At 28.8% G+C, this 25,115-nt stretch overlaps 1 protein-coding gene across 4 annotated transcripts in view; it reads left to right on the top strand.

Moving 5' to 3' along the window:
- Window positions 1-25,115, top strand: part of LOC142325424 (uncharacterized) — a 200,053-nt gene that overhangs the window by 143,522 nt on the left and 31,416 nt on the right. For 2 of the 4 annotated variants that reach the window (XM_075367179.1, XM_075367178.1), the window contains exons 4-8: window positions 1,995-2,402; window positions 11,544-11,813; window positions 15,019-15,124; window positions 23,890-24,114; window positions 24,322-24,401. In XM_075367179.1, the coding sequence (XP_075223294.1) occupies window positions 1,995-2,402; window positions 11,544-11,813; window positions 15,019-15,124; window positions 23,890-24,114; window positions 24,322-24,401 (1,089 nt within the window). The remainder of the gene's footprint in view (window positions 1-1,994; window positions 2,403-11,543; window positions 11,814-15,018; window positions 15,125-23,889; window positions 24,115-24,321; window positions 24,402-25,115) is intronic. The other 2 variants (XM_075367181.1, XM_075367180.1) reach the window with 1 other exon arrangement.

Here is a 25,115-nt window from a genome sequence, read left to right as displayed (position 1 = left end):
GCTTGATATCTTGATATCTAAAGGAAGTTATATAGAAAAGTATGAGCCTTCTAAAACGAAAGGTAATAACATATCTTTCTTTTTTCAGCATTTTATGTTTCATAAAATTAAATGAAATCATTCTTTTGTAAAAATTCCAATAATACAATAAATATTAATAATTTTCTCACTTTTTTAATTTATTGATTATGCACTGTTAGTGATTATGAGCTATATCTATTAAATAATTAGACTGATATAGTAACTCATCTTTATTTATACATATTATGACTCTAATGCTTGCCTCTTTAAATATAGACCCCATTCTTATTTACACACCAATGCAGCCTTATTTTCCAATGAGAAGTCAGGATGCTAATCATTTTTTGTTGTCTGTTTTTGTTATCTGCTATGTTCTTGTTTACTACATTATCTGACTCAAAATGTGTTCCTTTAAGCACAGACTTCATTTTAGAGAAAAGAAAATTCATATGGTGCTAAATCAGGAAAATATGAGAAAGTTCCAACGTAGTAATGTGTTTGTCGGTTAAAAACTGCATTATAGAAAGTGTTATTTGACCAGGTGTATTGTCTTAATAAAACCATTTTTCTACAAGTCTGATAGTTTTCTTTCTGGCCCTCTTTTTAATCTGTCAAAAGTTCTTTATAATAATGAAAGTTTTCTGTTTCGCCTTCTGAAACCCATTTTTCCAAAATTATGCCCATGACACCAAAATAAACAAATAAGCATGGCTTTGAATTTAGGTTTGCTTTGACAGACTTTCTTTTCATTATTGGTGTTGACGGTGTATTCCAGTGCACTGACTGTCATCTCATCTTAAGAAGCCAAATAATACTGGAAAATTCAAATTTTATCACAAGCAATTAATTTAAAATAAACAAATCTATGAGCTTGGAATGGAATGGAATGCAAAGTTGGCAGGAGTCTATTACTCCCTACTTTATCGCAGAACCTGGACAGAGTCCCTTGCTGCTGGATCTTTCTAATCGGGCTTGTTTTTAAAAGGGTTATTTTTTTAATCTCGGATCTAATTTTTCAAGTTTTGTCTATTATTATTTTAGTGAATTTAAGACGGATTTAATTGCATTCCAATCCGTTGTTAAACCAGCGTTATCGAACCCATTTCATGGGCCGACCGCGGAAGGCTAGGCTTATAAAGCCTGTCCTCCCGACGTAATTCCCCTTCAGACCGTCCACTGAAGTCCTTTCGGTGCTAACTCTTTAATAGGCTAGCAGGAATACGCCACAACGGGGCACTAGCTATAAGGAGGGAGCAATGCGTCCCCTTTTCCGGAGGAGTCGCAATTGCTGGGTTATTTTATCTTACTGTAAGTTTAACTTACAGATGGTGATACCTATTCGCGATCGCGGTTTTGGGGCGGCGATTTTCTGGAAAGAAGTAAACAGTAATTATTCTCTCCACGTAATTATTAACCTTCAGACACGCGTGTGTCTGAGAAGGGGTTGGGGGGACCGCGTGGCCGCAGTGAAGAAACCATTTGTTTTTGTGGTGGCTGTTGGCATCTGCAACAAAAGAAGCAGAACACACACACGAGAGAAAAAAAAAAAAAAAAAAAAAAAAAAAATTATTTAATTTTTACTTTCCTTTCGACTGGCAGGATGAGACGGCACGACGCGTCGTTCCACATCCACGTTTTTCCCGTTTCTGAAACAAGAGAAACAGAACAAAACACTCGCGAGAAAAAAAAAAAAAAAAAAAAAAAAAAAAAAAAAAAAATAATTTTTAGACCGCGTTTTTGTTTTGTGCGCGACTTACCGTATTTGAAGTCTTCAAACTATATAACTCGCGAAAAAATGAGCTTGAAAGACACAATCTACTACTGTTCCCTTAGTGTTTTTTGTATTTCTGTTTAATTTTTATAATGCTATACTATACATATGTAATAATATAATTTTCAAAGAAACATTGAAACATACAAAGTGCGATCAGCTAATAAGATTTTAATTTTATTCTTTTATTTTGTTTAAACAGCCGCAAACACAGTCACAAGAATTTTTATCTGATGAAGGGGAGAATAATTGCAATGATAATAGTAGAAATCTACCGCAACAAGCTATCATGAAAAGGCAGGCTCCCAAACCACCTTCACCAGCATTGAGTCAATCAGTGGTTCCAGTATCAAACATGACTAATCCAGTTGGAACAACTGATATGACAGTTCCAGCTAATGGTGTTAATGCCAGTAATAATGTTTTATTTATTCGAAGAGCTTCAGTTAATAATGATCTTGATACACCAGTAATAAAAGCTAGAGAGAGACGTAACCAACAGTTATTATCCAATAATAGTAGTAGTAGTACAACAGAGTTGGCTACGAGGTCAGCATCTCATGATTCATTATCATTTAGTTCTCCAGCAACAGCAACTGCACCAGTAACTGTAAGTAACTTGATTGTTCTTAAAATTCTATTTTTTAGGAACTACTAAACTACTCTTGATGATACTTTTCCTGACTGGAAATGTTAGGAAAATGGATTACTTATAGGAATGGATTGAATGTATTATTTTTTTAACTAATTTTACTAGTTATGATTACCCAGAACCCATACTGTAAAAGAAATCTGATTTGAAAAATTGCTTTTTATTGTGTTACCAGTGATTTTCCTCTAGTATATACATTGATTTACCCATTATAAATAATAATTAACTTTTTTCAGTTAGTTAGGTTAATAACTTGTGAAATTCCACATAGTTGAATAATTACTCAATCTGAGTTTAACTTATTAAACATGGATTTTCAAAGAAACATTGAAACATACAAAATACGATAAGCTAATAAGATTTTAATTTTATTCTTTTATTTTGTTTAAACAGCCGCAATCATAGTCACAATAATCGTTATTTGATGAAGGGGAAAATAATTGTAATGATAATAACAGAAATCTACCACAAAACTTAAAAACTAAGATCAAAACTTAAAAACCTTGTTTAATAAATTTTATTTAATCAGATTTAAGAATAATTATAAGCCATTTACAATCTGCTTATAAGCATTACCCTTTAAAAATCAAATCCTTGAAATATATCCTCAAATATCTTAAGAGAATGGATTCTTGAAGCACTCGCTGAAGTTTCTCACAACATTTCAATTTTAATGTTTGCATTTCTTCACTAATGATCCTTTTAAGTTCATCCGTACTTCATAGCTTATTGTAGACCTACATTTCAAAAAATCACACACACAAATCCAGAGAACATGTTGACCATGAAGTGTTTCCCTTTCTCAAGATGATGTAATTCCCAAACAATTGTTGCTTTGCAGCAATAGAGATATGAGCATTAACATGTTGAAATTGACATGACCCACCAGATCAGTTTAACTGATTATTTAAATATCTTTTGATCAAACTGTCGTACCTAACTGCAGTATCAGTTTTTGCACAAGCATTCCCATTTTCAAAGAAATAACGTCCAATAATAATTTATTCCCATGGGATGAAGCAGCACACCAAATGATTTGAACTATCTTTTCTATGTATAAAGAGTAGTACATAAACCTTCCTTGGAATATTCTAATGCATAGTATCATCAGATTCTGTTTACAGAATCATTTTTTTTTATTAATTTCGTCATTTGATAAACATAAATTGTGAAAAGTATTGGTCTTCGAATCTTTTTTAAATTTTGAAACTCACAGTTCTCTGGTCATGAGGTTTCAATTCTTGAATAAACTGGAATAAATATACAGAATGATTCCAAATTGCACGGCAATCTCTTGGGAGATGATTCTTTAGTCAAAAATAAGAAAAAAAGTTCATCTAAACTTAGATCAGATAACAGTTCTTTAGCGAGTTACGGCTCGTTAAACATGTAGCCCTGTTTTCTGCTCTCTGTGAAATTAAATTGTATTAAAATTCTTAGGGTATAAATTGAGGAGTAAAAATCTGGTTCTTTCTTATGGTTTTTGGTCTACACATTGAATATGTGGGACACCTGTGTGTATATATATATATATATACAGAGTGTCTCACAAAACAGAGAAACTTTCAGCACATGTATTGGTGAAAATAATGAAAAACATTCATATAAACATAGATCTGGAAACACTCTGTTAACTAATTGCAGCTAGCAAAAGATTTCACCTGGAATTCAGCTTCCCCGGTGAAATGAGGTCCTACTGAAATTTTTAGGACGTTAATTGAGGGCTAAAATGGTGGTCTTTTACGGAAACATAGATAGTTTCAAGGAAGAAGCATTTGCAATAATTTTATTTTTCTATGTTTAACTGTTGAAAAAATATTTTACAGTGCCTATATTTTATAAACACTGTACAGAGTGTATCATAAAGTCCTCACGAGACTTTCATAACCTATTCTACTTGTGAAAATAATGGAAAATATTCATATAAACATTTGTCTTAAAATGCTTCGTTTGCGAGTTGAGGCTGATTTTGCTCAAATTTCAGCTACCCCCATTGAAATGAAGTCGTTACTGAAATTTTTAGGATGTTATTTAAGAAACAGAATTAGTGATTTCTTATGGTTTTTGACCTGGAAAATTGAATAAAATAGCTTCCAGAACCATATCTACAGCAGTTTATGAGAAATCTGGGGTGGAAACCAATAAATTGGGGTAAAAATCCCTGTTTTTTATGTTTGACATATAATAACGGTGTTAAATAGGTAATAAACACATAAAACTTTTAAACAAAACTTGTAGAGAATTGAATTCTGAAGAAAATAGTGTAAGATAAGTTGAATAAAACAAAGAAAGCTAAAAAATTTGAATTTTATTTAGAAACAATATACTAGACCAAAGTAGAGACTAGACCATACAATGACGCTAAATCGGTGGAGAAAATTGCCTTCCACCATTTTATGAGGATTTACTTCTGCCCATGCATGCTCATTGTGTAAGTTGTTAACGCCGTCTTGAGTGAAATTTACCTCGTCGATAAACAAAACATATTTGTAAAGTTGTTAATTTGTATTCAGCCAGTTGCAGAACTTCAAGTGAAGCAGACCGTCTTCTAGATATAGATGTCGAACTGGCTGTTTATGTTAAGGATAAGTTTGATTTGTTTAAGTGTCCTACAAACCATTGAATGCGAAACTCCGATTTGTTTAGAAAGACATCGTGTACTGACGCCTGGACTGCGCTGAACTCCATCGATAATAATTTCATCAATAATATCATCATGTTGAACAGATCATTCATAGCTGGTACAAATACTAGTTAGTGAAACTGTTTCCTGAGATTGTAAAAAATCAGGAAAAGCTAACGTACACTACACAAATCACAGATAAGAGACTACTTATTATTAATAAGTTAATTGTTGAACAGCTGTACAATAACTTTTGTTTCTGAAAAGAACAGTGTAGCCAACATTAGTTTTTAGTAAACTTCGAGAACTTTTCAATTAATACAGTATTCTTGAAATCCTGTTTTTATAGAATTTTTAAAATTGTTTTGCAAGTATTTAATTAAATATACTGTACTGTACTTGTTTATTATTAACTGTCTTTTTTAAACAAACAAATGCATGGATTGCAAAAATTTCCAGAATATGTAATTTCATTTATTTTTTGTTCTATTTCTTCTTCAGTAAAGTTTGATTTTTATTGGACTTATTTACATCACTATTTTTAGAATTAAATTCTCTACAAGGTTAGTTAATAAATTTTATGCATTTATTAGTCATTTAACAAAGTTATTGTATTGCAAACATAGAAAATCAGTTTTCAGACAAAAGTTTTTAGTTTTACTTTGGATATCATAGAAACTACTGGAGATACATTTTATTTCAATTTTATTCAACCTATTTTATTCAATTTTCCATGTCAAAAACATAGGAAACCATTAAGCCCTTCAATTAACGTTCTAAAAATTTCAATACAACCTCATTTCACCGGGTGAGCTGAATTCCAGGCAAAATCTTTCAATAGCTGTAACTCGCTAACAAAGCATTTCCAGACCTACGTTTCTGTGAACTTTTTTCATTATTTTGATAAGAGAAATACACCTGTGAAGTATGTCGGTTACCTCATGGGACACTCTGTGTGTGTATATATTTGAACATTTATTATAAACTGGTACGTAAATGAACTTTAGTGTACTAAATTCACTTTAGTCTAGTGTTTCTTAATAAAATTTGGATTTTTCTAATCCATTTTTGTTTTATTCAACTTATCTTACACCATTATTATTTGAAATCCAAATTTCCTCCAATTTTCGTTTTTATTATTTAGTCATGAAACTTTCCTTTCATACATGCAGGAAAGTTAATGGCCACAATTGTCAATTTTTTTTTTAAGTTTCAAATTAATTCATTAACACATATATAAGGCTCCATTAGCAAGTGTTCAAGTTACAATTCCATCTCATTAAACCAAACAAAGCAAAAAATCGCCACCTACGATATCATTTGCTACAGAGTTAATTCACCGTGTCGAAAACAATCCTAATTATCTTGATACATTATTATTTAGTGATGAGGCAACCTTTCATGCATGCAGGAAACTTAACATTCAGAATTGTCAAATTTGGGGTACTGAAAATCCCCATACAGTAATCAAAAATGAAAGGGACACACTGAAAGCCAATGTCTGGTTAGGACTGCAAAAAAATGATGTCATCGGTCTGTTTTTTCATGGAGCCCACTATGACAGGACACGCATAACTCAATGTGCTTCAGAACTTTCCTGTTATTCAGATTCCTGCAGGGTTCAGTTTCCAACAAGATGTTGCTCCATCACGCTTTCATCAAGATGTTATATCATATTCTTAAACAACACTTTCTCTGGATGTTGGATTGGAAGAGAAAGTTGGATGTTGGCCATCCAACTGCATGGCCACCTAGATCTTCAGATATCACTCCATTGGACTTTTTTGTTTAGGGATTTATTAAAAATTGTGTGTACCAAAGAAAAGTTCTAAATTTGGACAATTTAAAACAGAAAATTATTGAAGCTGTTGGTGTAATAACGTTGCAGATGCTCCTGTATACCTGGCAAGAGTTAGATTATTGTCAAGATGTTTGCAAGCATCATAAGGTGTAAACATTGAACTCAATTAACCTACATTAAAACTTGAGTTGCTGTGTTTTAAAAAAATAAAATAAAAATAAAACTATATGAACTGGTTTTCTTAATATAAGCTGTTACTTTTGAATACCTTAAGACCAGATACCTTATAAATATATAAAATTACATATTTTCCTTTATCCATTTTCTGAAATTTTACTGCATAAAAAAAATTCTGTAATTATTTCTATTACACAGTGTTTTCTATGTTAACATTTATTTAACCCCATCGGGTTTTCTCTTTTTTTGGAGCATTTCATTTTCTAATTTAATTCTTGTTTATTTTGTTTATTTCTAAATTGAATACCTCCTTTAACAGTGAATCCTTATTACTGTCCATTTCAATACGTAGTAGCAGTTACGTAATACATAAATTATATTGGTGTGTTGTTTGGTTATCATCATTGCCAATCAACTGATAAGACTTATTTTAATGCAGAAGGACACAGATTTATATTAAGATGAAGGTATTGTTAATTTTAATATTCATTTTACTTTTTTTTAAATATTGTTTTTTTTGTGTTTTTAGGTTATTGGAATTTAATTAATGATTTTGTATAAGGAATGTTTAATGTTAGTCTAAAAATCATTAAATCTGCAATTAGGATTACTGAATTTTAAGACAATATATATATATATATAGTCTCTTATGTTTATGTATAATATGTTTATTTTCTTTAATATATATATATATATACAGTAAAGAAAATAAACATTCAGTATTTATGAAAAATTAAACACAATGGATGCTCATATATATATATATATATATATATAATTCTTTAAATCACTATACTATAAAAAATATCAGCTTACTTCATAATAATTTTGTATCCCAAAAGGGACTGTAGTGAAGAACTAATAAATAATTTAAAAAATTAAATACTATTTAATTGTTAATATTCCATAACGACTTACATATTCCATACATCATATGATAGCATAATTTCTGTGACCTGGGATAGTTTTAAATAATATATAACTATCTGATACATTGTTCATTATATTATTCTATACATTAAAAGATAGTTAAAAGTGTTACTTAGTAAAAGTGAACCTATTATCAATCCAAACAATTATTAAATACAATACTTCTATATTATAAAAGTTACTTTATATTCACCAAGTATTTTTAATTTTGTTCATCCAATTCAGTGTAGCAGTAACAGTGACTCTTTGTGATTATACCTTTACAGAAATTATTACTTCACTCTTTTATGGAGGATCACCTCCATAATAGAGTCTGCATCTTTATTTCTATAACCAGAATTCTGCATTTCTGAAACCAGCAATCATCATACATGTCTTCTTATATGTGACAATGGATTGTTGGATAATTTCTTTGTAGGTTTTGGTTTCTTAATAATGGATACCACTGGAAACTAACTATATTTGTCATTTCAAAATTCTAAACTGAATGCCCAGTAAAATTTTTTTTACTTATGTTTAAAAAAGCATTTCCATTTTCTACACACAACCATCAAGCTTATGTGGCGAAATCATCAAGCCAAAAAGAAAAAACTATCGTTAAAAAGCACTGGGTAAAAAACATTAATGTTACCTTAGATTAGGATTTAAAATTTTTTACTGTTACCAATAACCCTTTTACCATTTTAGCATAGTTAGCAAGAGTTATTTTACAAAAAACCTGCATTGTATACAGACAGAATTTCAGTATTTACTCATACCAGTATGGGCTGTTCTAAGAAATATTCTTTTCTTGGCTTAATCTCCATAAAGATTTGTAAGGAGATTATAATTGCTGCTGCATTATTATTATTATGTACTGCCTCTGTTATAATTTACAGCTATGAAGCATGTTTTTTTATCCAAGACCTATAATATTTCACAAACTTGACCAGTAGCCTCCTAACAGTTATATCCAAATTGTTATTTTATTCTGTATAAATTTAATTAATATTATTTTCACATATTTATTCCATTTTTATTTCATACAATTTTTGTTTATTAATATGGACTTTCTTTTTTATTTGTTAGTTTTGTAATTCTGTACTTAACTCGGATTTTTCTTAGTTTTCCTTAAAACTTCCAGGTAAAAAAATTAAGACAGGTCTTTTTTTATGTATGGGATAAACACGTACCGTTTATATCATGATCTATTTCCAATCTGAATAAAGTATTTATTTAAGTCCCTAAGATTTGTTTTATAAAGAAAAAATTACTAAGTTTGAATAAAATTTGCTAGTAATAATTCTAAAGACCGAGGAGCATATTCTAATTGACATGAACTTATCCTTATTATTTTATTACTGTGCTGACTTTTCAATAAAAGGAAGCAATTTTCAATTCAAAAACTGATTTTTTGTGTAATCAAATATTACTCTCCACCAAGTTCACCAATTTTGTAGATGAATTTCCTTTTATGTTCCCACTATAAGTTTTTCCCAGATAATTTAAGTGGAATTTTTTTTTAAGTGAAAATTTTCATTGTTTACATAGAAAACAGGTTTCTTCCTTTTTTTGACATTATTGGTTTGTTACAACATAATCAATTATATATAATCACTTTGTTATTTATTTTCACTCAAAAATTAAAAAAAATTAGTTAGAAAAATTAAAGCAAGAAAAAACAATACAAAATAATATTTCACAGAGCATTAGCTGTTACTCTATTTTCTTTTTTCTGTTTAGCCTCCGGAACCACTGTAAAGTATTACTTCAGAGGATGAATGAGGATGATATGTATAAATGTCTTGTATTTTAGTCTTGTACAGTCTCAGGTCTACCATTCCTGAGGTGTGTGTTAGCTGTTACTCTGTAGCATATTTTATTTCATAATTTCTCTGTATCCTACTCTTAAATTTAATAAAATGCAGTAAAAAATTATTATATATTTCTACATTCCAAATAATCTTAACTTGCAACCTATAGTTGTTTGCATCTATGTTTCTATGCATTCCTTTTTTTGTTTTGAATTATCTTAATAAAATAATGAGCTTACCATCATTATTAAAGATTTAGTACACTTATGAATATTCCTGTCAAAAGTATAATTTCATCTCTTAGGCTCCCTCAAGAAGTCAGAACAAGTTTTAAGATACAAAAATGAGTTAACAGATCATTATCTGACACCCATAAGTATGAATTGTGTAGACCTATATAAAATAAAGTTAAAAATTTTATCTTAAGCCTTTATCTATATTTTTGAATGTGCGAACCATGCTAAAAAGAAGTCATTTATCCTTAAAAAATAATAATATCCAGTTATATCGAACCACACAATATTACAGTTTATGAGTTTATGGCCTTATTATGCTTTCACTGCCGTGTTTAATAAATTACTGAACCATTTAAAATAATATTTTCCCATAATTTAATTTAAAATAAAATCAAAAGATTTTCTTTTACATAAAAATACTACACTCCTCTGTCCATAAATTAATAAATAATACTAATTTTAAATAAAACCCTATTTTCTCTCTCCCACTCATTGTGTACATAAATATATGAATAATATTCATTAACGTCATCTAAATTATGATTTATTCCATAATTATTTTTTATATTTAATATCTTTATGTATTTACTTATAACGTTATAAGTATTTTATAACTTATATAACGTTATTTCATTTGATTACATTTAAAAAAAATATATAGAGTTTAAACACATTTATTTTTATCTTAAAATTTATTGTATATTCTGTGATGTTGCTTGGACAAAACTTTTACCTCTCTTTCCCATTGATCCATCCAGAAAAATGCTGGGGTAAATTTTTTTCATCCACGTAGTACCATATCTTCCCCATTTCTGACATGATCTTTATAATATATTATTATTTTCGAACAAAATAAAAGATTTATTTGTTTATTTATATTTTGTCAACATTTTGATTTCTCACCTTTCCGCCTTTTTTTCATACATGCATCACTTTTTATAGGAATTTCCAAAGTTTAAATGAAAAATTAATTTTTAAAACCAAATAGACCAACCTAAAAAAAACTGCTCTAAAAACAGAAGAAATAATAATTCTCTGTTTCTTAAAATTTCAAAATAAACTATTTTAGTTTACCCATAATTAGAAAGGTATTAAATTATTTCAGTAGAAATGTTAAAGATATAGTAGAATGTTGAAAAAAAAGCAAAATTATTTAATAAACTCATCTTTTAAAAGATACTTTATAAATGTTTACCTATAAATTACGTATTATAATTTATACCTCATATCACTGTAATATGTAGTATGTTTTTTCCGTGCTCATGCATAATTTGTTTATTCTAATAACGTTATTTTTATTGTAACTTGTTGCATATATATGTGTTACAGTACCCTTCTGTTTACTAAATAGATTTGCTTGCAGAAAAAATGTTTCTGTAGATATAGCATGATATATTATTTTTATAGAGAAAACTTCCATTGTACTTAATATTGTTTATATTTCATACACTTTGGACTAAAAATATACAAAACTCAATAATTTGCTTTCGAGTAGAGGTTGTTTTATAATCATTTATTAATTTACATTATCTGTTACAGAAACGTGGCAGTAAGGTGAGATCAACTTTAAGAAAATTATTAAGGTTTGGTAGCCGAAGTGATGATGACGTATTTGATGATAACAGTACCTCTGGAATATCAAGTAGTTATGGTAATAATATTAATCCCAATAATATTAATGGTAATAATTGTTCAACACCTGCTGTACGTGTAAGACCTGAAATAATACATCCATTAGATTTGAATAAATCTGGTGTACAAGTTTTACGAAATACAACCAATCTTGAGCAGCTATATAATAATATTAAGGTAAGTTTCTCACATATATATACATATAATTTTAGTATTGTATATCTTGAATTCATACCTGAAGTACTGACTAAAAAATTTTAATTGAAATCTATAAATTTAAAAGTTTGAATATTGGTTCATGTAAAAATTAAAATCTAATCTTTAAAATTTAAATTAGATTAATTTAAATTTATCTAAGTAATTAATGCAAAAATGTGGATACTCAATGCAACAAATTTAATCAATTTCATTTAATTTTAATTATTTATATTCTTGGAAATATACATATACCTTATATTTCCGCAGATAAGGCAATAGTGAATCATAAAAAAGGCCCCCAAAATCTGGGGTCATCTTATAGGACAAATAGAAAAAAAAATTAGTTTGAAGTTTATATAAATTGAAACACACGACACAACCTCAACATAACAATGCTGAAGGAGGCTTTTCCTTATGGTTGCAACCACCGACTGCGACTGATCTTGAAAATTATTATAACTTATCGAAAAATCTATCATATTATTTAAATACGCTATATGATAATGCATTATATTTTAATAGTAAAACAATACTAAAAAAAAATAGATATTAAAAGTTATATTTATTTAGCTACTAAGGAAAAACTGACAAATCATAATTATTTTCTAGTACAGAGTAGGGTTTATTCACAAAATACAGTAGCCCATACAATGCTTTTGTGAATAGTCAAGGTCATTACCCGAATCATTGCAAATAGTACATAATTCTGTATACACTATACAGTTATATTATCCAGATGATGATCACCGATCTAAACTAAATACATAGGCTGTTGACAGTTTGGGGGGTCATCTTATAGGACAGATATATGTTAAAACTATAAAACCATGATAAAAATTTATACCTCGTCTTATCTGCGGAAATATATGGTATGTATAAAAAGTGCTAATAAAATATGAGACTTTAAAGAACTTTTCAGCTATGTTAAACATAGAAATAGTAGATTTTTCAAATGCTCTTACCTCAAAAAAATTTATTTTTTTGTATGAGACTACAGCACTTCAGGTCCCCATGGGGAAGCAATCCAAAGATTTTAAATACAAAGGTTAGGATTGTGACATTATTTTAAAGGAAAAGGAAAACAAAATTTGATGTAAAAAAACATCAGGTTAACAACAACCCTAATAAAAGTAGTCAAAATTTAATATATTTTTCTCAGGTAGTTTCAAAAGAGGTCTACAGTACATCCCAAGTGGTGGTCCCATACTAAAAACTATTGTTTTGAGGTAGGAGTTTTTAATCAATATCATTTTTTGTTTAACTGTAAAAAGTTATTTAGTGGTTTCCATATTAATCAGAATGTTTGTGTATTTGTTTATATTATCTCTTAAAATTCAGACTCCACTTGATGAAACTAAATTATTCTTTACTAATATTTTATTAAAACTTTGAGAAAGATTTAAGTGTAAATTTATCCAGTTAAGTCCATTAACGGGTGAACAGTAAAACTTAAACTGAGATTACATCATACTTTATAACATTACTTCTATGTAGTAACATTTTGTGTTAGTGATAAATCATGTTCATTGAAAGATTAGCTATATGAATTCCATGATTGGACTGAATTTTATTTCGTTACAGTATTTCATATATCAAAATTCAGTAAAATTATTATTGAAATATCAGATACTCGGCAGCAAATTCAATAAATTTACTCTTTTCATATATGCAAAGATGTAGTTTTTCAAAAACTGTTTGGGGGTAGCATTCTGAGTCCTTAATTGATCCAGATCGATCCATTTTTAAAATAGCAAAGAAATATTTATCTGAAAGTTTTTTGCAGAATATACACTTGCTCGGCTTTATGAGGTCAGAACACTATCTTGAAGGTCCTAGGTTCAAATCCTGATCAAGTTTGGTGTTTTTCATACATTATAAAATTTTTACATCATACTCCCAAGCAAAAGCTTTTGAGCTTGTATAGTAAATAATTCATCAAAGAATATTAAATATTTTATTTAAGTGGTTTGACACTATTCTCGTTTCCTTTCAATTCTCTTCTAATTTTTAACCTCAACACAGTTGCTACAATCTACAGCTTCAATTACTTCTTTTTTTATATTCCAGGCTGTGTTCCTCAATGGTTTTACCGTCTTGGATTTTTTTTTTTGTGACCTATCAACCTTTATTAATAACAAAATCTCCTTTTAGAACAATGTCTTTACAAAATTCTGCTTTAGATTTCTTTCCTCTCAGGTGCTCCCTATTTTGTACATTGTCAACCCTCACGTTGTCACCCTCATTTAATTCTCAACAGTCTCATGTAACATTATATTTCAAATACCTCTACTTCTATCCTTTCTGCTTTTTCTACTGTCTATGCTTTGCTATCATAAAGCATCACAACAACTCGCATAGATATTTTTTTTAAATCTTTCTAATAAATTCTTAGATCCATCCCAGAAACTTCTTTGCTCCATGCAAGCTCTCCTTTCTTGTTTTGGTTTTGATCTCTCCTTTTTTCAAATCTTTTGTAATTTTGTAATAAAATTCTATATTCTCTGGTATATTGTGCTCCCCTATATTAATGTTTAATCTCTCATTATCCTCCTTTCTGCCAGTTTTATTAACTCTGCTTTATACATATTTATCTTTAAACTGAATTTTTCTGTTAACACTAAATGAATTAAAATTTTTTCTTTACTCATTTTGGTTTTTGCCAAAAGAACAATAGTTAATCTCGATAATTATATAAAAATATTCAATTTGTGTGTGTGTGTGTGTGTGTGTGTGTGTGTGTGTGTGTGTGTGTGTGTGAGTGTGTATATATATATATATATATTTTTTTTTTAATTGGTTAAAATAAGTCACAGAGAAGCTACCTGAAGTCTAAACATATCAGAAATTTATATTTGCTGTTGTTAGACAATAGCAAGTCAGATATAGAAGAATTAGAATAAAGAAAATGCTACAAAAGAATCATACAAAAATCAGGTAAAATAGGTTGGGAAATTAGTAAATTTGACTGCTGTTTAAAATTAACATAGAATGGATAAAAGGAGAACTTCTGGTGCAAACTAGTAAATAGATGATGATAACAAATTTGTATAAACTTACAGCCATATTTTAATAACAAATTAAGTTCAACTTTTTTCAACTGGAGGGGACCCTCTCTCCATTTCCACCACCATCCAAAATATCAGATACACTAAGGCTATATTAATGTTCAGGTAATTTATTACAGGTTGATGATGCAACAATGATGTCATCTAATAACAGCATGATGAAGCCAACAACACACTTTAACACACATAATGGTTCGCAGCAACCGCATCCTGCCTCATCATCAGGTACTGTTAATAATTCTTTACTTATTACTTTATTTTAATTACATTCATTTATTAATATAGGACTTTTAGATTTTTATTTTGTATAAAATCTTAGGATTTTATGTAAGTTTGTATTGATTATAAAATTTTAAGAATTCAATCATCTTTGTGGGATCATCATTAACATTTAAATAAATAAATATTTTATTTATATAAGTTTATAATTATGAGTTATATAAATAAAATAAAAGAGGAACTGTTCCAGCAATTGTCTGGAAAGATCAAGAAAACTCAAGAGAAAAACTTCAGAATAGCATTACAAAATTGCAGTTTATATTAATAAATAAAAGATGATGATAAGAAATAACAGTAATGCAAAAATATGAAAACAGGTAAAATTAGTAAAGAATAAATTTTACTTTTGAACCCATTTATGGAAAAATGCTTAGGTGTGTATTATTAAACAAGGATACAAAAAATTAGGGTTCATTAAGATAATATTATTTTAAACCACATCAACAGTTGTTTTCATAATGGGAAGTTTTAAAACTTAATACAGAATAATTTATTTTTACTTTTTTGTATTTTCCAAGTTCCTTAAGTCTCACATTTTTTTTACAAATACCTGAATTTAACTCTAAAATGAATTTTCTTTATCTCTAACTGCATGTTTACGGAACAGGTTCTCATTATTAGATGCAGTCATATTACAACATTATTCTTGGTTGTGGTAATGAAAGCAGAATTAAAAAATAAAAAACAAATCTGTATATAATATACATAATACCCAAAAAATATGTTTGTATTGATAGATTGTTGGCAGACAGTAATTTAGATGCACTATTAGTTGTTATTGTAGACTAATAGTGTTATGTTTGTGTAATTTGTTTAGGGTATATTTTGACTGGAGTTGCAAAGGAATGCAAAGGACCACTATCTCTTTTTGAAAGAGTTTGGGATTTAACTGATCTAATCACTGAATTTGTAACTGATATTCAATAGGTTTTGCAATAAATTCTATTTCGGTCAAACTGGAAGGAAATCCATGATCAAAGTTATGAAAATTTATCTAAAAATAATACACAAATAAAACCAAATTATCACTATATTTAGTTAATAATTTAATAGAAGCATTAATGAACTATTTAACTATAAAATACAATATTTATGTAACAATAAAATTATTTATAATTTCAATTTCTAAAATTTTTGTAGAAAGGGTTTACATTATTGCTTGTATTATAATTAAAACAAAACAATTAATTTATAATACATATGCAATAGGGCCTCTCTTTACCGAGATGACCAGCCACCATGGTCGAGTAGCATTTCTGCCTTTCATCCAGTGGTTGTGCAGCTTCGAATCCCGCTTAAGCATGGCATCTTTTCACTATGCTACAAATCATTCATTACATCCATAATTAGCCTCAGGTACAAAAAGTCTGAACTACAGTAAAACTAAAAAAAATTAACCGATATGCCATTTACTCCATGTACAAATTTTTATTATAGCCTATTACTGAAGATTACTCATTGTACATAATTACTACTGCTTAGTAAGTAGTATTGAGTATTTATCTGGACAATGCACTTCACTATCCATCTGAAGATGTTCTAATTTGGGGAAACATTAAGACAATTTTTTTCCACCAAATGTAACACCCATTTGTCAACCTATGGATAAGGGTATCGTAGCAGCAATAAGAAAAACATTATAAACGAAAGATGTTATCTCATATACTAGCATTAGAGCTTCAAATTACACCCGCATTAAAGGCATTGTCATTAAACATGCAATTTACATGTTGGTAGAATCATGGAATTCAATTGATGAAACAGAATCAATAAATCATTTACATATATATGGCCTGAAATTTGACAGGTTATCAGAAAATTTTGTGTAGTGTGCCTTAGAATGAGGAGTTTTGTGCTTTATTAGAAAACATACCGGGATGTGAAAATGTAAAGGAAAATGAAGTGCAGGACTGGTTAGAATCAGATTCAATGGAATCAGGTAAGAATCAGATTCAATGGAATCAACATTTAAAATTTATGATTATGGCGAGATTGTAAAAGTTATGTCAGAAGAGGTTAATGAAATATCCAGTGACGAACCAGTTGATGAAAATGAAAAAAATAGCCACAATGAAGGGACACTGTTTCTCGCAAAAGTGCTCCAATATTTAGAACAACAAAACAATAGTTCAAAATTGACATGATTGTGCTGCTATGCACTGTGTTACTCAGTTAAGACAAAAGAAGGTGACAGATTTTTTCGTTAAAAAATCAAATAGGTTTATGTGAGTCGATGTGATGAGTGATTAGTTGCTATTGATTTTATTATAATAAATACAGTAAAATAAAGTAATAAATAATAATATTGTAATAATCATTTTTAATTTGTGGCTTATTCTGCTACCAATTTGATATAAATATGGTTTGTTGCCCAAATTCAATAACGAAACTTAAATTAATTGTCTTAAGATCTCTGTTAACCACAGATTCCGTTATCCGAGCTGGCAACACCCCCAATTACCTCGGTTAAGAGAGGCCTTACTGTATATTTAAAAACATTTAATAAAATTGTTTCAATTATCTTAACACTAAATAAATAGTTACAACAACGTGTATAGACCTTTATACTACAATCAGCAGTGTTTGATGTGGGTCTGGAATGAAAGCAGTTGCATTGAACCAGAGATAACTATATCTATGATGGTATGGTTCTTGGTGGTCAAGTTGACAGGACTATTATATTATTTAATTGTGATTTGTGTGTGTGTGTATGTGTGCACGTGCATGCATGCGTGCGTGTGCGGTCAGGTGCGAGACAGAGACAGAGAAACCCCAGGATATTGTTTTATGGAAGATGCAAGTCAGTATTTCATGGTTAAAGGGATAATTTTTTTAAATTTATATACATTTACTTAAATGTGTGCATTTAATTTATAAATGTGTGTATTTATATGTGTTACTTAAATGTGTGTAGTAAGCCTTAAAAAAACAGTGGCAAAACAGTAACTGTCATTAAATGCTGTAAGTTTAATTTTCTTATGCACTTCGAACAAATATTATCATGAATTAACTTGCCTACCTTACTCTTTCTAAGAACATTTTGAAAACCAGCACACAGGTAGGATAATTGAACAGCTTTGTTCCTAAAGGCATGTATTCTAGAAATCTATCTTATCAGAACTGAGCCCTTTTGTATATCTACACTTTTTCTTTTTAAAAAATGCAAACAAGTTTTATTTGAACACAATGATCCAATCATTCTGTTAACATTCTGTTAGTTATGTCAACTGATAAATATTTTGCATCATTATTGTTTAACTCTGACCAGATATGAGTTTAGCGGTACTACTTGTTAAAATAACTTAAATAATACATTATCTATAATTGGTAATCTAAACAATACATTATTTTTCAACAGCCGACCTTTTTCAAAAATATATTCTCTTCATACAAGAACACATCCTTTTACAATTTTAGTAGTTTAGTGATTCAAATCTGTTATCATTTCTTTTAGATATGTTTCTTTTTAGATAATAATATAATGAACATACTCAAAACTTTAAACATTTTACAGATCAATATACTCATATTAATTATGTAATATTATTGCATTAATATAAATGTATTGACCTAGAATAATGATTAATATAACTGTATCTGTTGGTAAGATCTTGTTCCCTAAATATGCCAATGAAATATTAAGAAAGAAATTAAAATATGCTTTTAAATCAAAATATTTATACAATATTTTTTTTAAAATTTAAACAATTTGATCAAGCTATTAGAAGATATGAAGTTAATTTATTAAAAACAGCAACAAAAGCATAAAATCTTTCTCATTGGCAAAAGCCTATTCTCTGTGAAGTGAAAAGGATTTTTTGTCTGGTTTTTGTATCCTGAAAACTAATTCTGACTTTTTGAAGGAGTATCAATATATAATATCGTAAATTTTATTACACATAGACATAGTGAATACTTAATTAAGATGACAAAATCAATATTTTTGTCATACAAATATTTTATTATTTTTGTGAGATCTTTTTAACACTCAGGTCCAAGTGTGGTATCTTAATTTTTCCACATTACCTTAATTTCCTTTTATCCTCTGTTGTGCATTTCCTTAAAAATTTTTCCACATAAATCTTCATTTGGATTTACTTACGCTCTACTTCGCTTTTATTCTCTTTTTGCATCATTCACCATGATATTCATTATGCTTTACAATTCATTTTGCTTTGTATTCTCTTATTCTTTTTCAAAGTATAACTTTATCTTTTTTATACCTTAAAATTATTTGAAAGAAGCAGAATTCTTCTGGGTACCAGAAAATATTTATTTTTTACCTGGAATGGAAACCTCAGTCAAAATTCCAAAAAATATATATATTTTGTATGAAAATTGTTTTAATTCCTGTACCCATTGTGTTTCTTACTAAAATTCATCTTCCACATGTAAATCACTGAAAACGCATTGCAAGATGGGATAAAGATAAATTTAAAAAGAGTAAATTAAATATTAATACTTAAATAAGTAGTATTAATTAAATTATAAATAATATACCATATATATTTATTAAATTATAAATATTATAAATTAAATATTACTTAATAGTACATTACTGTTAAAAGTAACAGTATTAATAATATACCATTAAATAATTTTAATTTACTATTACTTAGATTAAGTAATATTAATACTTAAATTTAAAAAAAGTTCCAATAAAAATTATTTAAATTTCCATTTGCTTTAATTTTGATCACTTGAATAAACTGAAAGTATAAAATAAATTGCCTCAAAAGAAAAGTGGTTTTAATTTTTTGTCCTGTTGCTTTTTTTTAAAGTGAATTGTGAGCGAGTAAATATGAGAAATGTATTTTTTTGTCAAAATGCGGTGGTCCATTGGTAAATATTTTAAAATTAAGAAATAGCTCAGTTTACTAAGATTTCAATCATGTAAATATCTGGTTAAAATAAGCTCATTCATCAAGTTTTTAAATTAGGTTATGATATTAACGCATAATATCATTAAAAAAATAATAAAACAGACATCACGAGCCCAAATTGAAGTAACTAAAGCCATTGAAGCAAAAGCCTCTTGCTTAATCTTCTTTAAAATGCAAATGTAACATAAAAATAAAATTCATATCAACTATTATCTACAGAGTTAATTTTAATTATGTAGACTAATTCTGGAAGTTCCTGCTGAACTTTACTGGTTTTCTTTGATCAAATAGTAAAGTAAGTTCATATACATATAGGTCTGGAAACAGACTAAAAAAGTTGCTTTTTGCCTTAAAAGAAAAATAATGTGATACTGCACTAAAGACCATAAAATGACCAATTGTAATTTAAAATGATAAATTTATTGTTTCTGGGTGTAATGTTACATAAAGAGTTAAGAATAATTGGTCCTAACATTATGCAATGAACACTTTTGGAGAATTAAGTACTATACAAGATTAGTAACTAATTTTTTTTTCATTTTGAAATAGTTAACAAAAATATGAAATAGTTACAGATTTTGGCTTTTTCTTACAATATTTTACATGAATTTTTCAAAAAGTGTTTAGTGCATGATAATGGAACCAATTTTTGTTATAATTTTTACGTAAAGTTACATCTAAAATAAATTGTGTTCATACAAGTGCAATAAAGGTTTTAGGCTAAAAAAGCAAAACATTTTAAATGCTATAAATCTAGAGCAAAATAAATATGAACCATTTTTATATGAACCTTTTTCATTACTATTTTCTATTATTACTAAGGAAAGTATGGTAATCAGTTAAAAAATGGGTTATGATTTTTTTTGCAATTCTTGATGTTTTATTATTCAAGAACCCCAAAAAACAAAAGGAGGAGAGTAATGTCGTATGTATGTGAGTTGATGTGTTTAAAGCTTAATAACTTTTGACTGAATAAACCAGTTGATAAAATTTTGTGCAGCGACTTGTGTTTATGGGGCAATTTGTTGGTAAACTATTGGGGGTCAATATCTCTAGGGGGAGGAGGGATTTTTTGGGAGGTCAATTTTCTTAATATTTTCCTAACATAACCCCCACTTTATAAGCTCAGTACATGTGTGCATGCTTATCTTACCACTTTTAAAAAAGTTTTCCCCCTTCCTCAAAAATTAAAAAGCTGTCTTATTATTTATTTCATAATGTTTAACTAAATCTTTTTAATGTCTTCCTAGGCATAGTAATAGTTCAAATGACCCAAAAAATACTTTGAGGGCAATATTGATGATAGGAAAACTGATCAAAGTTTAAAAATACTGATTTTTTTTATTTTCTAAAAAATTTAATAAACGTTTAATAATAATATTACAATAAAATTTCATCATAATTCACCCCCACCACCAAAAAAAATCTAGGTAACTTTTTATAGGTTGTACACTTTTCAGTGGAATTTTTTCAGTTTCTTGCATTTAACGTAGGTAAACTTAAATAAAAAAATCTTTTGGAAGGTGATTTTGGAGATGGAGGAGCAGAAAAAATCTGATTTTTTGAATTTTTAAAACATTTTTTATTTTATTTAGACATATAATGAAAATTTTTCAATAAAACTTCATCATAAATTACCCTCGCCCCAAAAAAGAAATCTTAGATAACTTTTTTCATGTATAATTATTTTTCCACTATATAAGAATAAATAGCTAATACCAGAAAGTATTACAACTTTTTTGTCAGTTTTTTATCCAAAGAATAACTCTTAATTATTTGGTAGGAACCTCCTTGAATTCTCTGTACATACGAAGTCTGTTCAAAAAGAAAATTTTTGTTTTTTGAAAAGAATTTTATTTACTCTTCTACATTAATGTTACCTCCTTCAAAATAGTCTCCATTAGATATTGTACATTTATGCCAGCGCTTTTTCCAATCCCCGAAACACTTCTGGAACTCGATCTTTGGCATAGCGTTTAGCTCTTACAGCTATTTGCTTTTAATCTCATCTATGCTTGTAAAATGACGGCCCTTTAAAGTTCCCTTTATTTTTGGGAATAGAAAAAAGTCATAGACCATGTCTGGTGAATATGATGGCTGAGATATCATTACACTGTTGTAATGACATCAGTATAAACACAGTGTTCAGTGTACACTGTTTAGGCTTAAAAAATTTAGCCTAAAAAAGTGTACAGATGTACACTTTAGGCTAAAAAATTTACGAACAAGCAATGAAGTGTGAGCAGGCACATTATCGTGGTGCAAAAGCCATGAATTGTTTCGCCACAAATCTGGGTGTTTTTTTTCGGATTTCTTCACGCAAACGGCGTTGAACTTGTAGTAATACTCCATATTGATCATTTGACCTTGAGGTAAGAACTCATGACCTTCGACATCATATCCGTAAACCCAAGTTTCATCACCTGTTATGACACGTTTCAGTAGTTGAGAATCGTTGTTGACTTCATTTAGCAACTCCTGAGCTACTTCCATTTGCCGCTGTTTTTGTTCGAAATTCAACAATTTTGGAACAAATTTTGCTGTCACACGTTTCATACCCATAACATCCGAAAAATTTCATGGCATGAGGCAATTGATATCCCAACATCATCAGCGGCTTCTCTGGTTGTGATTTGGCGATCATTCATAATCATTTCTTTCACTTTTTCCACTTTTTCATCAGTTGTTGATGTGCTGGGATGTCTGGGGCGCTCATCATCTACGTCTTCACGACCTTCTTGGAAACGTTTATACCACTCGTAAATACTTGCTTTTATCCATTATTTATACAAATAAAAAATCGCCGATCGTATCAAAACACTTGTTATCCTTTTGACAGCTGACAATAGACTAAATATCCAATATGGCTAAAAATGTACAGATACTTTTCAGACATGTTTACCAATACAACAAAAAATCCTGAAAATTTGACTAATGCATCCCATGAAATTTCAAGATTCTCATTACTTTTTGAACACACCTCGTACAGTACATGGATAACAATTGATATGAAAAGTTGTCACTTCTTGCAAACATCATGGTACAACAAAGTTTTTTTATTAGATCAGTGGTATCCTCAAGAACAGTTTTTCATAAATGAAATAACAAAATAAAGTTCAGTATTTTTTATAAATGACTTTTTCACTTACAGCAAGCATATAACTTTCCTTACAGATCATCACTTACTCAGCAAATTAAATGATACTACATAAAAAAAAATGATGCCGTAAAATTCAACATGCTCTCTGTTTAAGCTTTTTCTGCTCACCAGATGACAGAGTAATCGGAATGAATTTACATCTAAAACCATCTTCACATCTGTAGAACCATAGATAAAATAGTCATTTAGATTGATCTAGAACTTTTGAGTTTAATCAAACATAATACAGACATTCTGATTTACATAAATAGATGATCGAGATTTAAGACTAATAAAGTTATACATGTATTTATAATCTCATTATGAGTATTTGATTTTCATTTGTGTCACTGGAATTTGCCATATTAATCATCTCGAGATAAGGGGATTTCAAACCATGCAGTGATATAACTGCCACTCCTATTTGCACTTATAATTGATTATTTTTTGTGATTGAAGGCCTTACGCCTCCCTCCTTGCATGCATAAGTTCTTAAAAACTGAGTTTTTAATATTTATATTTTAATAAATTCCTTTCTGATCATTTCCTTTTATTATTACTTCAGTGGCACAATTAGAAAAAATTGAATTGTTATTGTTATTATTATTATTATAACTGTATCAGGTAAACTATTTATTAATATATTTACTATAAAATTTGTTCATAGTTTTAATTATTATATTTCATAGGCCGGCCGAGCAAACCACCTCCCCCACCTCGAAGCCAATCACTGGATCTTACCCTCGGTATAGTCAGAGGTCCAGCCCCACCCGCTCGGCCTCCACCACCTCTAACTTCTGCTACTGCTGGAACTAAAACTTCTACATTTGCATCTGCTACTAACACCAATAGCAACACTAGTACATTTGGAACTCCTTCTGTTTTTCCTGAAACTGGACTTTATGCTAATTTGGGTCAGTATTTCAATAAAACAAATTTTAGTTTCATTTTTTAAGGGTAATTTATTAACTTTTTAAGTTTTGGCTTAGTACACTTCTGTGCTGCTAATGCTTTTCATAAACATTGATCATAGAATTGGTGAGGGTCAGACTGCTCAGCCTAATAACTTTATGTAAATTACAATAACTTTATGGTAATTTTGGCATTTGTTTTTATTTTAGGTAATTCTAGATTGGAAGTTATGCCAGAAAAACCTCAGAGGAGTGGAAGCTTAAGGGATAAGAATAATGCATCTCATCAGGTGTGTATCAAAATATGTTTTATAATCCCTTAAGAAGAATTACATTTTTTTAAAATGATTTTTCATAATGAAATTAAAATAAATGATATTTTAGTATTAAAGGTATTTTGCAAACAATAACTATGTTGCTAAATCCTACTTACCTTTAAAATGCTAAGTATATACTGTTTAATAACATTTTATCATTATTTACATTATTTTCATTCTTTTTTTCTTGTTACTGAGTTAATTAAAAATCATTTTGACATTTCTTGTTTTAAAATGTGTACAATAAAAAGAAATTGTTTGTATCCTTTATAGATTTAAATAAATAATTTACTCCATTATCACTTAACCCAGTTGTTGTATGATATAATGTATTTCACAAAGTATGCTAAATGTTTGTGGCTAAGTCTTTTAAACCTGAATAAATTTTTTAAGGTAATGATTCAAGGAAGAAAAGCAGACATGTAATGTGTATTAAAATATAACATGTATTATACATTAATAAATAACCCTTGAGTATTTTCTATACTCTATTTCTCTACCTACTAAGAAACCTTGCACTCTGTAATTTTTGAAAATAATGTTACACTTATTCTGACCATATGTGCTCTAGTTAAAGGAAGTTTGGCAGAATGTATGGGTGACAGTAAGATTAAGTCTGGTGTATTGCCTTGGAATTCATCAGAATGAGGCATGTTTATGAAGATGCTGCCCTCTGTAATTTACATA

This window comes from Lycorma delicatula, chromosome 5 (assembly GCF_047948215.1).
Source record: "Lycorma delicatula isolate Av1 chromosome 5, ASM4794821v1, whole genome shotgun sequence".
Classification (NCBI taxonomy): domain Eukaryota; kingdom Metazoa; phylum Arthropoda; class Insecta; order Hemiptera; family Fulgoridae; genus Lycorma; species Lycorma delicatula.
The sequence above is the reverse complement of the archived record's forward strand: the minus strand, read 5'-3'. Positions and strand labels throughout refer to the sequence as shown.